This window comes from Perognathus longimembris, chromosome 15 (assembly GCF_023159225.1).
Source record: "Perognathus longimembris pacificus isolate PPM17 chromosome 15, ASM2315922v1, whole genome shotgun sequence".
In the NCBI taxonomy this organism is placed as follows: Eukaryota; Metazoa; Chordata; class Mammalia; order Rodentia; family Heteromyidae; genus Perognathus; species Perognathus longimembris.
In genome coordinates, this window is record NC_063175.1 from 11,467,866 (window position 1) to 11,485,947 (window position 18,082).

At 44.6% G+C, this 18,082-nt stretch overlaps 1 protein-coding gene across 1 annotated transcript in view; it reads right to left on the minus strand.

The window, feature by feature from the left end:
- Positions 1-18,082, minus strand: part of Rab31 (RAB31, member RAS oncogene family) — a 120,699-nt gene that overhangs the window by 15,358 nt on the left and 87,259 nt on the right. Inside the window, exon 6 of the mRNA XM_048363108.1 lies at positions 2,579-2,688. Within this exon, the coding sequence (XP_048219065.1) occupies positions 2,579-2,688 (110 nt within the window). The remainder of the gene's footprint in view (positions 1-2,578; positions 2,689-18,082) is intronic.

Genomic DNA, 18,082 nt, shown 5'->3' on the forward strand with positions numbered 1-18,082 from the left:
AGAGACACTAATGCAACAGTATGAAGTTGTTAATTTAAACTACCTGTAGAAACAAAAGGCTTAGTAGCTGACCCTAGAAGAAAAACCTAGTAACACCAGATAAATCAATTTAGTACCACGTGCAGTTGGCTCATCCTTGTAATCCTAGCTACTCAGGATACTAAGATCTGAGGTCAGGGTTCAAAGCCAGTCCAGGCAGGACTTTGCAAGTTCATTCGACTTTTATCTTCAATTAACCATCAAAAAGCAGGATGTAATATGGTGACACAAGTGACAGTGTCAGTCTTGAGCAAAAGAGCTAAAGTAGTACATGAGTTCAAGAGTCAGTACTCGTACAGAAAAGCTAAAATACTATACTAGGCCATTCGTTCAAGCCTGGGAACTAGTATAGAAAAGAAAATAACAGAATCAATGTTCTCTATAGAGTCACGTAATGAACTCAGGTGAAACCTGAGCTGTCTCTCAGGGTGACACCAGCACCAACAACGTCTGCTCCCCCAACCCGGCCGTCCAGAAGCAGCTGAAGAGTGAGCACAAGGGATGGACAACACTTGAGTGAAAGCCTCAGCAAGCTCAAGATCTGAAGTAAGGAGGCTGAGGAACTTCTTACAGCCTCCTGGTGCCTCTTGCTGGGTAGAGGGAGCTGAAAAGCCTAGAGGTGAGAGAGGCCATTCACTGAATGCAAATGCCTAGCTCCAGGTAAGCTAAGAGAACTCTGCTTCAGAGATTCAGGTGCCATAGCCTTAGGAAAGCTTTGCATAGAGGATGCTCTGATTCCACCCTGAATGGCTTGAGTAGCCTCTAAGATTTCCCCTTTATGAAAGGTTGAAGGGCTTCTTCCCTAGATGGAGAGGTTCTGCGGTTACCTGGGCTTGTACCTCAGTATGTCCTAATAAGGTCTGCTTTTGCTTAGCCCCCACTCCAAGCATGTGGTCTTTGTCTTTAAAAGCTTGGTGCAAGCTCTGTTGAGGCTGCAGATCTTTGAGACAGGAGTCCATATGCAGACACTGTCCTTTTAATAGAGACTCCCAATTCAACCTCTCAAAATACAGCTTCTCAGTTTTCTTGCTATACAATAGATCAACCACCCAGGTAGAGTTTGAGGATGTCTTTCTGTTGCAGGTGTGAAGTAGCATTAGGAAACCACCTTTGCAAAGGAAGAAGGAAGGAATGGCAATGAGGTCTCTGAGGTTACAGGCAAGTGATGTGAAGAGAAACTCTAGAGCATTCCTTTGTATGTTGCTTTTGCACAGAGGTAACACAGGCGAGAATACCCCATCTCCAGTGAATTGTCCATGTAGTCAACATAAATAAATAAACACCCTTACCCCTGCTGTGGATTCCCAGAATCCAGAATAATGGACCCAAACCAGTACACCAAAAAATCAGAGCTGTTCTGGCCTCAGAGAGCTCAGCTAACCATGGCCTCAGGCAGAGGAGAGAGCCAAACTGTCAGTGTCGCTGTGGAAATGACAGACACAAAGATGAACAGGGACAGCTGCTATCCAGGGAGGGGCCCCCAGAGCATGTAATGCCAGCAGCTCACCAAATGTGGGAACTCCTCTTAAGCTCTTCGAGGACCACTCTGATGTACGCTGGGGACTGAGAGCTGTTTCCCCAGACAGCCTTCAGCAGGTCCTCCTCTGGCAGGAGCCAAAGCAGAGTGTCACGCTCCACTTACACAGCCTCAGAGATACAGAGCCATCGTGGTAGTATGGCCATTCGTGGGAAGCAACATTGATGAAGTTTCCTGAGAAACCATGGTAAAGAAAGTGAGGCGTGACATGACAGAGCTGGGCACACACAGCTGTCCCCTTTCAGGAATCAGATAATCAGAAATGAGGAAAAGAATCCATTTTCCAATATCAGGTCACTTGACAGGAAGACGCACACGCGCGTGAGCACGTGTGTATGTGTGTGTGTGTAAGCGAGAGAGATCATTCAGCTTCCTTATTACATGTCTACCTAGAGTTATTCAGTTTAATGGATGACTTCGTACTTCTCTATCATATAATTATCTGATCTTCTCTCAACATACACAAAATGCTACAGCATCTGATTTCAGTTGTAAATGCAATTAAATCTAAGCATAAAAATAAATTGTAAGCCCAATGGCTCCCACTACTCAGTAGGCTGAGATATGCAGATCATGGTTCAAAACCAACCCAGGCAGGAATGTCAGTGAGGCTCATATCTCCAATTAACCAGCAAAACAAAACACACAGAAGTGGAGCTATAACTTTTAGTAGAGGATCAGCCTTGAGTGCAAAGCTAGACAGTGCCCAGGCCCTGAGTTCAAGCCCCAGGACTGGCATCAATAAATAAAATTTATTTTTACAACAAGATCAGTTCATTGATTAAAATGAATTTACACAATATAAACCAGAATGAACAGATTAAGGCACCGAATTATGGAAATGTGGAATGGAAAGGCATAAAAGAGGTGCATGTCAATGCATGCAGAGTTAGAGGTTTTATGTGTGGATAAGTTCTACTTCCTGAGCTCTACACTCTTATCCTTTGTCTCCCTAAAGCTTAAAAATGCAAGCTAGGAGGAAACACAATTGCAAGTACTTACTGATTCCTTGAAAGAGCTCCTCAATATTAATAGCATGCTTTGCACTTGTTTCAACCACGATGGCACCTATGGTTTCGGCATACTCCTTGGCATCCTTCAAGGGAACCTCCCTGGGAGACAGGTCAAACCCAGAGAGAAGTGAATGCTTTGTTGCAAAATATAAAATACCCACAATGATCCCAGTGGTGGAAATAACTCCTCTATTTTTGTATAGAATAACAATTTAATTGCTTAGCAAATATTGAAAACTTAGTCCTAAAACTTATGAGTACCACTATCATATCTCATTACTGGTAAAATAGTGGTGGTGCTCATAAGAACCCTACTAATACTCCTCCCTGCTAGGACATCGAGGGGCAGCTCGAATATCTTTCACAAACCAGAGCAAACACGTGACATCCTTGGACAATTTGGAAATGAAAATGGCTGTAGCAATGGTGCAGTTCAGCATGTCTGGGTTTTCATCTTTTAAAGGCAGTTACCACAGGTTTTTAGGAAATAGAATCTACATGAACAATCTTTTTAAAATCTCTTTTCTATATAAAGATGCTGTGGTAGAACCAAAGACTAAAAAGACACAAAACCAAGCTGGGAGGTGATGGCTCACACCTGTAATCCTAACTACTCAGGAGGCTGAGATCTGAGGATTCTTGCTGGAAGCCAGCCAGGACAGGAAAAGTCTGTAAGATTCTTACCTCTAATTAACAAGCAAAAAAAAAAACTGGAAGTGGAAGCTCTGGCTCTAGTGGTACAGTTAAGCCTTGAGCGACAAAGCTATGGAAGAGCAAGAGACCCTGGGTTCAAGCCCCAATACCAGCACAAGAAATAATAAACAAATAAGCAATTCCTATTATCAAGACATTTCTGTCTTTATGCAGTAAATATCAACTGAGCAGGTCTTGTAAGACAGTCCTCCTCTGGGTGTTACACACTAGTCTCTACCTTCTGGAATCTACATGTCAATAGAGAGACAACATATCCAGGGTCACTTGAATATACACAGTGTAACACAAAGTGCCTCAGGACTAGAAAGCAATGTGTTTGATTGTTAGAACCTGGGAAGCTATCTGGAATGAGAACACCTGAAGTGTGATTGTGAAGGTGAACTAGAACACAGGGGAGACCTCGTGACGGAATAGCTGGCTGCAGGCCCAAGGGACAGAGAGTTCACTGATTTCCTGATATTGTTAAAGGTATATTCCACAGCCAATACTGCCTGGATGTTATGGTGGTTGTGAACTATAAGGTCTACCTATGGGAGGGCTCCATGCAGACATCCCCTACCTGTTTAAGTCTGCGCCCAGTACCTGCTTTACCTAGGTAATAGACAACCTGGAGACAGTTATCTCCCCTTCTCTGAGGTCATATCCAATCCACCTGGCCATACCTCCCGCCTTTCCCTATATAATGTAGCTGGACACGAGTCCCCTCTCCCCTTTCTCTCTCTTGCTCTCTTACTCCTCTTGCTCTTTTTCTCTCCCCCCTTCTTCTCTTCTTCCTTCCCCTTTGTCTCTCCACACCTCCATCTTGTGTGGGGTGGCAGTGTGCTCTGCCCCCCAACAAACTCTTTTATGCCTGAACCACGTGGTGGGTTTCCTTTCCCACGAACCTTACATACACACGAATAATGTGGCTGGTGCTAAGAAAGGAATGGCCCATCAAGTGGGTCGGAGGCATATGTAGCCTGTCTTTTTTTTTTTTTTTTTTTTTTTTGGCCAGTCCTGGGGCTTGGACTCAGGGCCTGAGCACTGTCCCTGGCTTCTTTTTGCTCAAGGCTAGCACTCTGCCACTTGAGCCACAGCGCCACTTCTGGCCATTTTCTGTATATGTGGTGCTGGGGAATTGAACCCAGGGCCTCATGTATATGAGGCAAGCACTCTTGCCACTAGGCTCTTGCCACTAGGCCATATCCCCAGCCCTGTAGCCTGTCTTATACTCAATAAACACTGAAGAATAGGAGGTGATGAGCTATCTCCATGGTTAAGGGGATCTGGAAGATTTCCTAGTATGGAGGTGAAAGCAAACACAACTGGTTAGAACAGGGAAAGAGAAAGGAACAAAGTCAAAGGTGGGAAGGAAGAGAGAGGAGACTGTATCCATTTTCTTCCCTTCTCACTGAAAATGCCTCTCGACAGCTTTGACTAATCTGTAAAGTTACCAAGGAAAGCACACCTTGGTGCACTTCAAATGCTCATGAAGCCCAAAGCACACAAGAGGAGGAATTGTCAGCTTCTACAAGAGAGAGGTCAAACTAGAGCCCACCATATGAAAGGCAGTTAGTTGTCCCACCACACAAAGCCAGAGCCCAAATGCCTGAGCCTGTCTGTTGGAATCAGTGGGTCTCTGTAACTCTTTCTTTGCCAGTCCTGGGCCTTGAACTCAGGGCCCGGGCACTGTCCCTGGCTTCCTTTTGCTCAAGGCTAGCACTCTACCACTTGAGCCACAACGCCACTTCTGGCTTTCACTTTCCGGCTGAGGAATCAAACCCAGGGCTTCATGCATGCTAGGCAAGCACTCTACCACTAGGCCACATTCCCAGCCTTGTAACCCTTTCTTGAAATGCTGTAGGAGAACAGGTGCTCCAAAACCCATCTTCTTCATCGTTTTTAATAGACCAGCTCCTGGCCCGACACGGGTTATTCTTGAGGATTTTATGTGTCAATCATGATTGCATTTGCAAGATTCCAGAATAAAATCTTTCCTCCGCTCAATTTGGCATATTACCCGTGTGTGTGTGTGTGTGTGTGTGTGTGTGTGTGTGTGCGCGCACAAACATGCGCGCATGTATGTACACGCATGCACTGGGCTTTGAACTCAGGGCCTCAAGCTCTCACTGGGCTTTTCTGATCCAGGCTTAGTGGTCTACCACTTGAACTGTGCCTCCTCTTCTGGCTTTTTACTGATTAATGCATACCCTTCCTATGTTCATGGTAACTTGCTACTAGGCCTTCTGGAGAGTTCCATCTTGTGGAGTGCAGAAATGGAGTCACTGGCGCTGGGAGCTGTCCACCCCTCCAAGGCCTATAGGAGAGACAGCCATCTTTTGAACTTGAGATGCCTCCAAGGGTAGAGCCAGGAAGGCCCTGCTCCGGGGAGTAGTAGATACTTGGTGTTGTTAGCCCCAGGGGGAGCGCTGCTCCTTATGCAGTGTTTAGGTGTAATGCTTTGCAGAGGCTTTATCTCCACCCAACATGGGACTTTAGTCTTTAAAAGCTTGGTGCAAGTTTGGGGGGTGTGTGTGTCGCGCTGCAGGTTTTTGTAATTGGCCCTCCTTCAGACCTCTAGTGTCCCAACGAAGACTCCAAAAATTCAACCTCTCAAGATGTGGCTTCTCTATTTTCCCATGATTGGTTTTATATCTGATTTAAGGTATATGTTACCACACTTCCACCCTTTCTCCAACTGCTCTGCCCCTCACTCCTTAGCAGCCTGAGCACACTGCTCTCGTGATACAAGCTTGTATCCTGTGAAACTAGCTACCCAAAGAAGCAGTGTGTGTTTAAGGTTGGACCATGTAGGGGTTTTGTGCACATATGTTTATTTAAACTTTGTAGGAATCAAATGTTGAGAATAATAGTATAACACTATTATAAAAGTATTTCTCGGGCTGAGGATATGGCCTAGTGGCAAGAGTGCTTGTCTCATATACATAAGGCCCTGGGTTCGATTCCCCAGCACCACATATGCAGAAAATGGCCAGAAGTGGCACTGTGGCTCAAGTGGCAGAGTGCTAGCCTTGAGCAAAAAAGAAGCCAGGGACAATGCTCAGGCCCTGAGTCGAAGCCCCAGGACTGGCCAAAAAAAAAAAAATATTTCTCTAGCTACCTATAAGTAAATACATATTTTAAAATCTGGAAAGAAACACACATCAGATACTTAGATCAAATAGGCTCATGGGAAGGGAAATAAGTTTGTGAGGAGGTATTTTCTATTCCACATACTCCTGAATTATTTGAGTTTTTCTAGAAACCTGTATTGTTCATGTGTTATTTTGTAATTTATTGTAAACATTTTGGGGTATATAGCTGAGAACTATTTGGAGCCACACTTGGCAAAGAAAGCCGCTGCTGTTATTTCTTTAAGCTTTGAACCTCCCAGCCTCCTGAATAGCTAGGATGTAGGCCGTTATCTTACTAAAAGAGCCAGTGAACATGTTTTCTACTTGTCCTGAAAAGAACCTTTCAAATACTCCAAAGTTTCTGTATAATTGGGATGAGCAGTTGGTTAATTTAAAAATCATTGCTGAATGGACAGACTCTTGGTGCCAGAGAAATAAAGCCATATTACCTTCATTTTTACTGGAGGCTCCTTAAGGCTGGATATTTCATTATGTACTTTGACACATTTTGTTTTCCTTTAATCTGTCTAAAGAAACAATGTTCAGCCAATGCTGGTGGCTCACACCTGGAATCCTTGCTCCTCCGGAGGCTGAGAGCTGAGGATTAAGCCAGGTGCTAAGCCAGCTGTGCACTGAAAGACCATGAGACTTATCTCCAATTAACTAGCAAAGAGCTAGAAGCGGAGGTGGGGCTCAAGTGGCAGAGCACCAGCCTTGAGTGAAAAAGCCAAGTGGGAGGATCTAGGCCCTGAGTTTAGGCCCCAGTTCCAGTAGACACACACACACACACACACACACACACACACACACACACAAATTTTCCTCAAAAATGTGCTACTTTATACAACTGCCCTCTGGAAATAGAATTTATGTCAATGGTTGGTTTCAAAACCGTACAGAATCGTTCTAGTGCATTGGAACGATCCCAGGGGCTCGAGTTGCTCTACTACTTGAAGTCTGCGTTTCAGAGCTTCCCTGATTCTGTTTGTCATTCAGATACACACAGGTCTGCAAAGAAAATTTCTTCATGGTTCCCCCCTCCTCCTTGAATGAATCCACTTATCTACGTCTCAGTTTAACTTTAGTCCTGACATCTTTCAAATATGATCATTGAACACACTGATCTGAACTTGGGATCTAGACACATTGTTTGGATTTGGTTAATGGATGACCAAGAAAAAGGGACCTAAAACATCTCACCTCCTGCTTCAGTTCTCAGTTTACGAACATACCCACACACTTCCTAATCAAAACAGTTGTGAATAAGGGAGGGGGGTCATGTGGCACAATGCTCTACACTCCACACATTGAAGCCTGAATCTCCAACATGTGGGTGGCAAGATGGAGACCATTCCAGATAGCAAAGCTTCTACGATTCATTCTTGTTCCTAAGTGGCCAGACCTGGAGTTAAGAGTCATTATTGGGGGGGGGGGTGGAATGCAAGACTGGGACTCAGACTCAGTACCTGACACTTCAACTCACTGGCTAGCATTCTACCAACAGAGCCATGCCTCCAAACTCTCACCACTCTTAAGATTATAAATCAAATAATCTTTTAATTAAACTATTCTGAATGGGAGCCTGAACTATTAAACCATAAAAGCTGGTGACATTGTGATTTTTCTTTTCATTCCTAAACTAGCTTTCTGGATGAGGGGAAGGAAATACTTCCCTGCTCAGTGTTCTACCCAGTCCTCCAGGCCCAGGCCAATGCTTAGCATGGAACGAGAGGTCCTCTGTAAATACTGGTAATTCTAGTTCCTTCTGGGAGGCAGTTTGGGTGCAAGAGTCTCTTTGCCTCCTGAACCAGTGTCCCTAGATCCTTTTGGTTTCCAGGGACTAGGAGCCATGATACAAGGCCAAGATGATGGCATTTATCATAGTGTACAGTATTCTCAGAGCATCTGGCACTTAAGAAGCCATCAGTAAACACCTGTTGAATGGCTGGCTGACAGACACCCAAGCCACCATCTGTGAAAAGCAAAAGAAGGCAGGGAGGGGTCATACGGACTTAAGGGGTATGAAGCTCCCAGAATGGGGACTTGGTGCGTTACTGCAAAGGCCAGAAGAGCCTTCGTGTGAAAGCACACTAAACAGAAGACTCTTTGTCAGTCCAGTTTTAATCTCATCTACTGTGTCTCCTGGAGCTCCCTGGACACAAGCAGAAGCCCTGAGCTGGCCACTTGTACTTAAGAGGCTCCTTGGAAGGGGCGGGAGGTACATAGCATTCCTGTGGGCTGTAGAATTTTCAACAGAGCTATACTACCCAATAAAGGTCTTTGTTTTGTTGTCATGGGTGTTACCCAGCAACATGGCAGCTGACCTGTTCTAATTTCAGGACTAGTTCAAGTTTCCATGGTGCTCCTCTACCAATAGCAAGGAGAAAGAAGACAGAAACACCAGAAAGGAGTCCCAACCCTCTGGCTGGGAGGGAGGGGATCAGGGGCTTAAGAGAAACTTCAGTTCCTGGGCTCCTTTGAAGACAGATAAGATAGCAGCCACCCTCCTCAACCCTTCCTCTTTACCTCAGGCAGTATTCTAATCACAGGTTTTAACCAGAGACCTACTCACTGGTGGCCAAATAAAATACCCAGAGGGCCAAAGACTGGTGGTTCAGGCCTTTAATCCTAGCTCTTCAAAAAGGCTGAGATTTGAGGATTGAGATTTAAAGCCACTCTTGGTAGACCAATCCCAGAGACACACTCTACTAGTTCACCACCACAAAGCTGGAAGTAGTTCCAGTGGTGTGGGGCTTCAGCTTTGAATGAAAAAGCCAAGTGAGGCTCTGAGTTTAGCACGTGCACATACAATCAAACATTAATTCTGAGGAATTTTGATTCAAGAATGTAAAACCAGGGGCTGAGAATATGGCCTAGTGGCAAGAGTGTTTGACTCGTATACACGAAGCCCTGGATTGGATTTCCCAGCACCACATATATAGAAAATGGCCAGAAGTGGTGCTGTGGCTCAAGTGGCAGAGTGCTAGCCTTGAGCAAAAAGAAGTCAGGGACAGTGCTCAGGCCCTGAGTCCAAGGCCTGAGACTGGCAAAAAGAAGAAGGAAGGAAGGAAGGAAGGAAGGAAGGAAGGAAGGAAGGAAGGAAGGAAGGAAGGAAGGAAGGAAGGAAGGAAGGAAGAGAGAGTACTCATGGCCTTACATATGATAACTGTAACCCCTCTGTACATCACTTTGACAATAAATAAATTAATTTAAAAAAAGAATGTAAAACCATATTTCCTAAGCCACACATGAATGTTTCTATGGCCTGCTTCCTGTGTGTGTTCCCTGTTTACTTTGGTTTTGGTATTATGGAGGGAAATAATCTTATTTGTAAGTCAGGCTTATGTAGTAGGGAACCTAGCTTTCTGTAAAATTTTCCTAAGATTAAAAATTTTCAAAAATTAAAAAGGTACATTATACAAAATGTTGGCTACTATATAATTTAAATTTTTGTGTTGCTACAGTTAAGGATTTAATTATTATTTCATTTTCTAATTGGTGCTGTGTATTTCTAATTGGTTATTGTGTTTAATTACTATTTTGCTTTCTAATTCGTTGTGCATAGGTAAAAACAGGAAATAATTGCAGGTTTCTTATTCTTATTTATTTATTTTGCAGGTTTCTTATTCTTGCTAGCACTTTAAAAAAATCATATGGACACAGGATCACTAATTCATCTTCAAGGTCCAAGGTGACATGTGTTCCATGGTAGGGCATGTAGGAGCACACGTACACAGCATGGAGTGTGTGAACTGCAGGCCAGGTGACAGGCAGAAAAGGTCAGGGAGCTTAGCTATAACCAGTCGTGTTCAGGCACCTTGGAGCACAAATAAAAATAACCTGTCAAAAAGCAAAACACCAGGATGCTACCAACAAGGGGATGAAGCAACCCCTATCCCACTAATGTGAGACAACCCCAAGAATCCCTTCAAAATGCTAACCACTTGCAATAATGGTCATTTTGGTGATGGTTGAATAAGAGGAACCCATGGACCCAGCCCTACCAAAACAGAAGCTTCCTCCTTATGCATTAAGACCATGCTGAGATGATGATTTTGTATTCTGTTTGATTCATAACAGGACACTGTGAACCCAAGAGTTTAGAAAGCTGTATCAAGATGACGACATATAGGGCATAATAAAATACCCATTTCTCAGGTATCGTTTTACAGTGATGTGTGGAGGGAGAACAAGGGCCAGGAGTTCTTCCTAAAACAAGTTGTTATGCCAAGTCGCAAGAAGACCACCAAGAAGACCACACCTCATTCACGTATCCAAAGTCGAGTTTTCACTTTTGAACAATGTTGGTCTCATAGATCCTTTTGTTAAGCAGTGACTGTTATGCCAAGTCGCAAGAAGACCACCAAGAAGGCCACCAAGACTCAGACGTTCCGAAATGCAAAAGCAAGGCTTTATTCAGGCGAGCTGCAACTCCGGCCTCGTCCTACCCACCGACACAGCGGAGGTTAGGAGGAAGCCCCGAGCTGCGATTGCACAGGGCTTATTAAGGCAAAAAACAAAGTTACAGCCATCAGGTGTTCAAGCAAGACAAAAAACAAAGTTACAGCCATCCGGTGTTCAAGCAAGCAAGATTAGGACACGGGTACAAATCTGATTGGCTCAGGGCCCGAGGCATTCTGGGGACAGTTAGAGTTAAGCATTCCCAGGCCGTTAGAGTTCTTGACCGGCTGGGCCCTAATAAGCTTGCCCTGGGTTTGCTCATAGTTTAAACAGACAACAAAACGGGGGCTGCCTGAAAATGAGGTTTACTTTAACTCTTCATCCCCCCCTTCAAAGTCTCCTGGTAATTTGTAGAATGTACACCTTGACAGTTGTACAGGTTCTGGTTGTTCATGCCTGACATTCTAGCTACTCAGGAGGCTGAGATCTGAGGATTAAAATTTGAAGCCAGCCAGGAAAGGAAATTCTGAGACTTTCATCTCCAATTAACAAGAAAAAAGCCAGAAGTCGAGCCCTGGTTCAAGTAGTTGTGTCTAGGGCAAAAATAGACAAGTAAGAGCAAGAAGCTCTGAGTTCAAGCCTCTGTCTTGGCAATGAATCAATCAACCAATCAATAAAACTCCATAGCAGCAATAAACAACCATTTTATATTCTGCCACACTCATGAAATATAACATTTAACGTTTCATTTTAAAAAATGTATGCCCTCTTTTTATTTTCACTGGAAGCCACAGCCCAGATCCAAGGTCACATTGAAAAGACGAAGCATGCTATATTAACACCGGCCATCATTAACACGGCAGCCAACCAGGAGCAGAAGAATGCTGGTAAACACTGAATGGAATTTTTTTTTTTTTTGTCAAAGCCACATGGTTCAGATATTCTAGCCCAGAGCAAGGAAATCCTTTACCACATTCCATCAAGACCAAGCCCAGGAGGGCACTCAGCGACCTTACAACAGTCTCACCCGCTTCCCCACGCCCCACTGCACCCAGTGCAATGTTGAGAGTTTTCCATGCCATTAGCTCCCATGGTCTCCAAATAACCAAAACATCTGTGCAATACACATAGTCCTGCCAACCTTCCTCACTACTGGATGCAGCAAATCAATTCTGAACGCTACTTGTTATGAATGTTTGTGTTCATTTAAACTAAAACCAAAATCAACTTCTTTTTTTTTTTTAAAAAAAGGGAGAATAGGGCTGGGGATATAGCCTAGTGGCAAGAGTGCCTGCCTCGGATACACGAGGCCCTAGGTTCGATTCCCCAGCACCACATATACAGAAAACGGCCAGAAGCGGCGCTGTGGCTCAAGTGGCAGAGTGCTAGCCTTGAGCGGGAAGAAGCCAGGGACAGTGCTCAGGCCCTGAGTCCAAGGCCCACGACTGGCCAAAAAAAAAAAAAAAGGGAGAATAGTGAATATCTTCCCCGCAAGGATCTAACTGCATAAAGACCCGCAGCGATGATCTGAGGCCTTCCAGTTTCTGTTCGCATGGGGTTCAGCCTGCTTAATAATGGGGGGAAAGCACTTCGGCGCACCCAGGCCCCAATTCCTGGTGTCAAGTTCAAGCAGGCCCTGCCAGGTTCTCTGCCACAAACTTAAGTAGGTTGTTTTTCATGGAAACTCCAAGGGATTGAAACTGAAGAATCAAGCAGAAAACATGACCTCTTAGAGAAATTTACCTTTTATTTATTTATTTTTTTTGTGCCAGTAATGGGGCTTGAACTCAGCCCTAACTGTTGTACTTTAGCTTAACTTAGCTTAACTGGCATTCTACCACTTGAGCCACAGCTCTAATTCCTGGGTTTTTGCTGGTTAATTGGAAATAGAGCCTCACAGACTTTCCTGTACAGGCTGGCTTTGAACCACGATCCTCACATCTCAGCCTCCTGTGTAGCAAGGATTACAAGCGTGGGCCACTGACACTGGAAAAATTTACTTCTTAAGACCCCTCTTCAGCAGGAATTTAGTGCCGTCCCGAAGAAGCCACAGAACACTGGAAAGAATCATGAGGTCCAAATCTGGGAGATTGTCCTTTGTCTCAGTCCCTATTTGAACTTTACTTCTTACGAGATGTGAAAAAGCAGGAAGGTCAAGATCACAAGATTTGCTGGTTTGAAAGCTGGGCCATATCCCCTGCTAGCCACAGGGCCTGGAAGAAGCTTCCGATACCCTGAGTGTGAGCTTCCTTATGAACAATAACTGACATTTTGGGTGGGCTTTTGAAGATTACCATAAACTATTCAGAATAATGTCTGGCATACACTAAACACTCCGATTAGATTGGCAGTGATGAAGATGAGGATGGACTTCCTTCCAGCTCTCTGAGCAGCAGACGTGGCCAGCATAAGCCAAAAGTTGTGCTGCTTGAAGATTTTTAGACAGTTGTAGGTCTTAATAAAAGTTGTATTGTAAGACTGAAACTCCTGGGCAACATGTGAAATGAAAACAAAAATATAGCTCTGTCTCCTAAGAAAATCTTCAGGAACCAAAGCCTATCTCTCTGCTTAGTAATACAACAGTTGATGACTTTTTAAAACATCCTTTGTCCATTCCCCACGCTAGTCAGAATGAATCCTGTGGGTCTAAATTTGAGCAGAGGCATGGACTCAAACTCACATTTATCTTAACATAAGTACACGCATCTCCTAGCTCTGTTCACGCGCATCTCCTAGCTCTGTTCACGCGCATCTCCTAGCTCTGTTCACGAAGTGGGCGGGAGCAGTAACGTCCCAATAAGGATGAGTACATTGGGCACCCAGACCTTTGGTTTGGTTTGGTTTCTGTGCTGGTACTGCGGCTTGAACTCAGGGCCTAGGAGCTGTCTCTGAGCCTTTTCTGTTCATTGCCAGTGCTCTGACTTTTTGGTGTTCAACTGAAGATAAGAGTCTTACAGATTTTCTTGCCTGGGCTGGCCTTGAACTTGAATGATCCGCAGATCTTGAGTAGCTAGGATTACAGGTATGAGCCACTGATGCCCAGCCTTCTGATGTTGTTTTTTAATACCACTTTCCAGTAAAAGAACCAGAGCTTCTTAAAAAAAAAAAAGGGCCACTCTACAGCTGGAACTGACAATATACAAGACAAGCCCGAAGCATCTTATTGTGCATAAGCAAGCACCCTCCCCCCAAAAAAACCAAAATGATGGACAATGTCACAGGGCATCAGAAGCCACCAGAAAGAACTCCTAGTGGCCCCAACTGGAACAGTTAACACAACAAGATAAATATGTGTGTGTGTGTGCGCGCACGCGCGCGCACACGCACGCACGCATGCATGGACACATGCATGTGCATGCCAGTATTGGGGCTTGAACTCAGGGACACACTTTTGCTTGGCTTTTTCACTCAAGGCGGGTGTTCTCCCACTTGAGACAGCTCCACTTCCAGAACAAAAACTAAAGAGAGTAGTACATTCTGACCCAAAGTATAAAATAAATCCAATGTATATAAGACTGTAACAGATCCTAATGTATGCTATATTCAGAAAATCTTTCCTGGATCCAGCATATGCTAGACAAAGATAACCAGAGTACATCATAAACCCAGTCAATCTGCTAAGACCTATGATAAAACTGTACTGATGGAGTGTCACATCTGCATTAAGGGTGTATAAATAAGCCAGTAGAACAGAAGAGAGAACTCTGGAGATATATCACACATGATATATCACACAGGATGGTACTGTAAGACAGTAGGGAAAGAAAGGACATGAGCTGAAGGCTCATGCCTGTAACCTTAGCTACTCCAGAGGCTGAGAACTAAGGATTGTGGTTCAAAGCCAACCAGGGCAGCACAGTCCAGGATACTCTTATCTCCAATTAAGCACCAAAAAGCTGCAAGTGGAACAGTGGCTCAAGTGGTAGAGAACCAGTCTTGAGCAAACAAGCTCAGAGACAGCACCCAGGCTCTGAGTTCCAGCCCCAGTACTGACACAGAGAATAAAAGAAGATACCTTAATAACACTGAGATAACCAAATGGCTATGAAAAGTAAACAACATATATAAAAATCAATGTCAAGAGACTTAAAAACAGAGAATCACAAAACTACACAAAGCTTGTGAATGACAACTATAGGAGACTCTCTTCCTGACCTTGGAGTAATGGAAAGATTTCTTATAAGACATCTCCCATAACCATCTCCCAATGACACAAACGATAAAGGAAAAGTTTGACAAATCACATTACATAAGACTTAAGGATCTGTGATACTAAAATGACAACGTGGAGTAAGAAGATAAGACTCAGATGATCTGAAGAAGGTATTTCCAATATATACAGATGTCAAAGGAACAGCACCAATCACATATATATATATTAGAGCTTAAGAATAAACAAGTTTAGGGCTGGGGATATAGCCTAGTGGCAAGAGTGCCTGCCTCGGATACACGAGGCCCTAGGTTCGATTCCCCAGCACCACATATACAGAAAACGGCCAGAAGTGGCGCTGTGGCTCAAGTGGCAGAGTGCTAGCCTTGAGCGGGAAGAAGCCAGGGACAGTGCTCAGGCCCTGAGTTCAAGGCCCAGGACTGGCCAAAAAAAAAAAAAAAAAGAATAAACAAGTTTAAGGTAATCCAATAGAAAACCTGGTAGAAATGGGGTGGACTTCACATAAAGAAAACAACCAAGAATGAAATTCATTAGACTTATAGATGGACATGTTGAATTGAAACCTCTTGGTACAACTACTTAAAGATAATTTTTAAAGTTAAAAGAATAGGCAAGGAAAAGCAAAAACAATGAGAATGGCCAAGAGACATATAAAAAGGTGTCGGCTCTGCTGCTAGCTGGGGCAGTACAGACAGAAATGACTGTCAGATGCCTCCACACATACTGATGTCTCCCAATACCAAGTAGGGTTGCAGGAAGTCTCCCGCACAGGTGGCGTCCATTCAGGAGACACTGGCATGAACAGATGAAACTGAACATTTGTCCATCTTGTTACTCATTAATTAAACTCATAGCTCAACAGCTCTGTGAGACCCACATGGCACTGTAAAGTGTGGACAAGAATATCAAAGAATGATGCTCGAAACATGAAACCACAGTGACGTGAATGCTGACCAGCAGGAGAAGGGACAGACGCGCAACCGTACGCAGCCATGAGAGTGTGCGAGCTGCAGCTAACATTCACTGGGGCGGATCCCGTAAGCCGGCCGAACACAGGAAACAAGGCGTCACAAAATACGGCGTTGCTCCACTCATATAAGGTTCAGACGCAGGCCCGTCTCTGGACGTCCTCCACCATGTTCTTGAGGACCCTCCCCTACCACACAGACCAAGGCCACACCCACCTCGGGTCATAGTTACCCCTCATCATGTCAGGTGTTACCCTCTCGGCTCTGCCTGTCACACATGGCATCACCCCTACAGCCCCACGCATGACCTGTGTCCTTCAACATGCGACAGAACTGGTCAGACAAATTTCCTCCTTCCTATCTCTCTCTTCTTTCACTTCTGCTCCACATGCCTTGTCCTGGCCCTGAACTCTCTACTCCAGGACAAAAGCTCCTGATTCACTGGCCCTACCCTCACCAACATTTTCCAGTGTGGCTCTAAGAGAGACCAGAGTGTGACGGGAAGATCTCAGGGACCACAACACCCTTTTTAATCCAGGGAAGATTTATTTATTTTTATGTGGTACCAAGGAATCGAACCCATGGCCTCGTGCATGCTAGGCAAGCACTCTACCACTAGACCTCATTCCCAGCTCTCCCATAGCTTTTTTTTTGTTCAAGGTCAGTGCTCTACCACTTGAGCTAGAGCTCCACTTCTGGATTTTTGGTGGTTAACTGGAGACAAGAGTCCCATGGACTTTCCTGCCCAGGCTGACTATGAGCCACAATCCTAGTATCTCAGCCTCCAGAGCAGCTAGGAATCCAACTTCTACCATGGATCTTGTCGGGTAACTTCTGAGAGGGTGCCCTCTTGGCACTTCTTGATTCCTGCCTTCCCCTTTGTGATTCATTCACTGCCCTCACGGTGTTGGGAAGAGGTGGCAATGCCAATAGAGGACTCTAAGCTTGAAGAGCAGCTCACATTACGACAGAATCCATGAGATGAATCCCATATCTGGCAGAATCCAAAAGGAACTTACATAGACTCAAGAGTGAAAAATCACCAGATGCTGGTGGCTCACACTTGTAAGTGTAGCTATTCAGGAGACTGAGATCTGGGGACCAACATTTGGCCCAGCTTGATCAGGAAAGTCCTTAAGTCTCTTAAGGACTTAAGCTAAATTTGAGGACAAAGCTAAGTGACAGTGCCAGGCCCTGAGTTCAAGTTTCCTTACCAACACACACACACACACACACACACACACACACACACACACACACACACGCACACACATTCAGAATCAGCAAAGCAAAATCAAGCAAAGGAAATATGGAACCGGATAGTGTCACAGGGAAGGGTTGAGGTGGGAAAATAGTTCCTTCCATGAAGGTAGTTATTAAAGTGGCTACACATCCAGGCTTCTTATGAAGATGACCTTTATAGAAGAAACATGGGGCAGTTATTCTGCCTTTAAGGCCAGGAGCGGAATAAGCTAGACTTTTCTTCACTAGCTGCCAGCTAAAGCACATGGCCCCTCACAAACAAACGATCCCAATTCCCTGCCCCAACCAAAGGCAACCAAGCATAGACTGGATAAAAGGGAGCCGATATTCCAAGAGAAGACTCTTGTTATTAAATGCAAGCAAGCCAATCCAATTTTACATTTTCTCCTGATGACAGTCAATGTGTGGAATGCATCAGAGGAAGGACAGACGGCTGCTGGAGCTGCTTCTACAGGCAGAGGGACAGAGTAACTTTGGGATCCTGAAGGGGGAGATGCCTCTCTACTCCCCGTAGGTCCTGGAAGGAGCAAGAGGCCCAGGCAGGTGCGGCCTGCAGTCAGAAAGCTGACAGGCTTGGGATGGATTCCAGGGCTTCCTCATTCTTCTCTTTCAATTAAGGCAGTACTTTTCCAGGTATGACCCTTGAGCCATTTGGAAATGGATCACTTAAGTGTTTTGTTTTTTTTTAATTTGCTTATACGGGGCTTCCTTCATTGTTTCATCTCCATACGTGTTTACATTATATTCCGACCAATCTCACCACCTCTAGCTCACTCCCTGCCTCCCTCTCATGCAGCAAGTTTCCTGGTTCCATTTTCACAGTTGCAAATCAGGTAGTTCAACTGTATTCAACCTTTTGTATC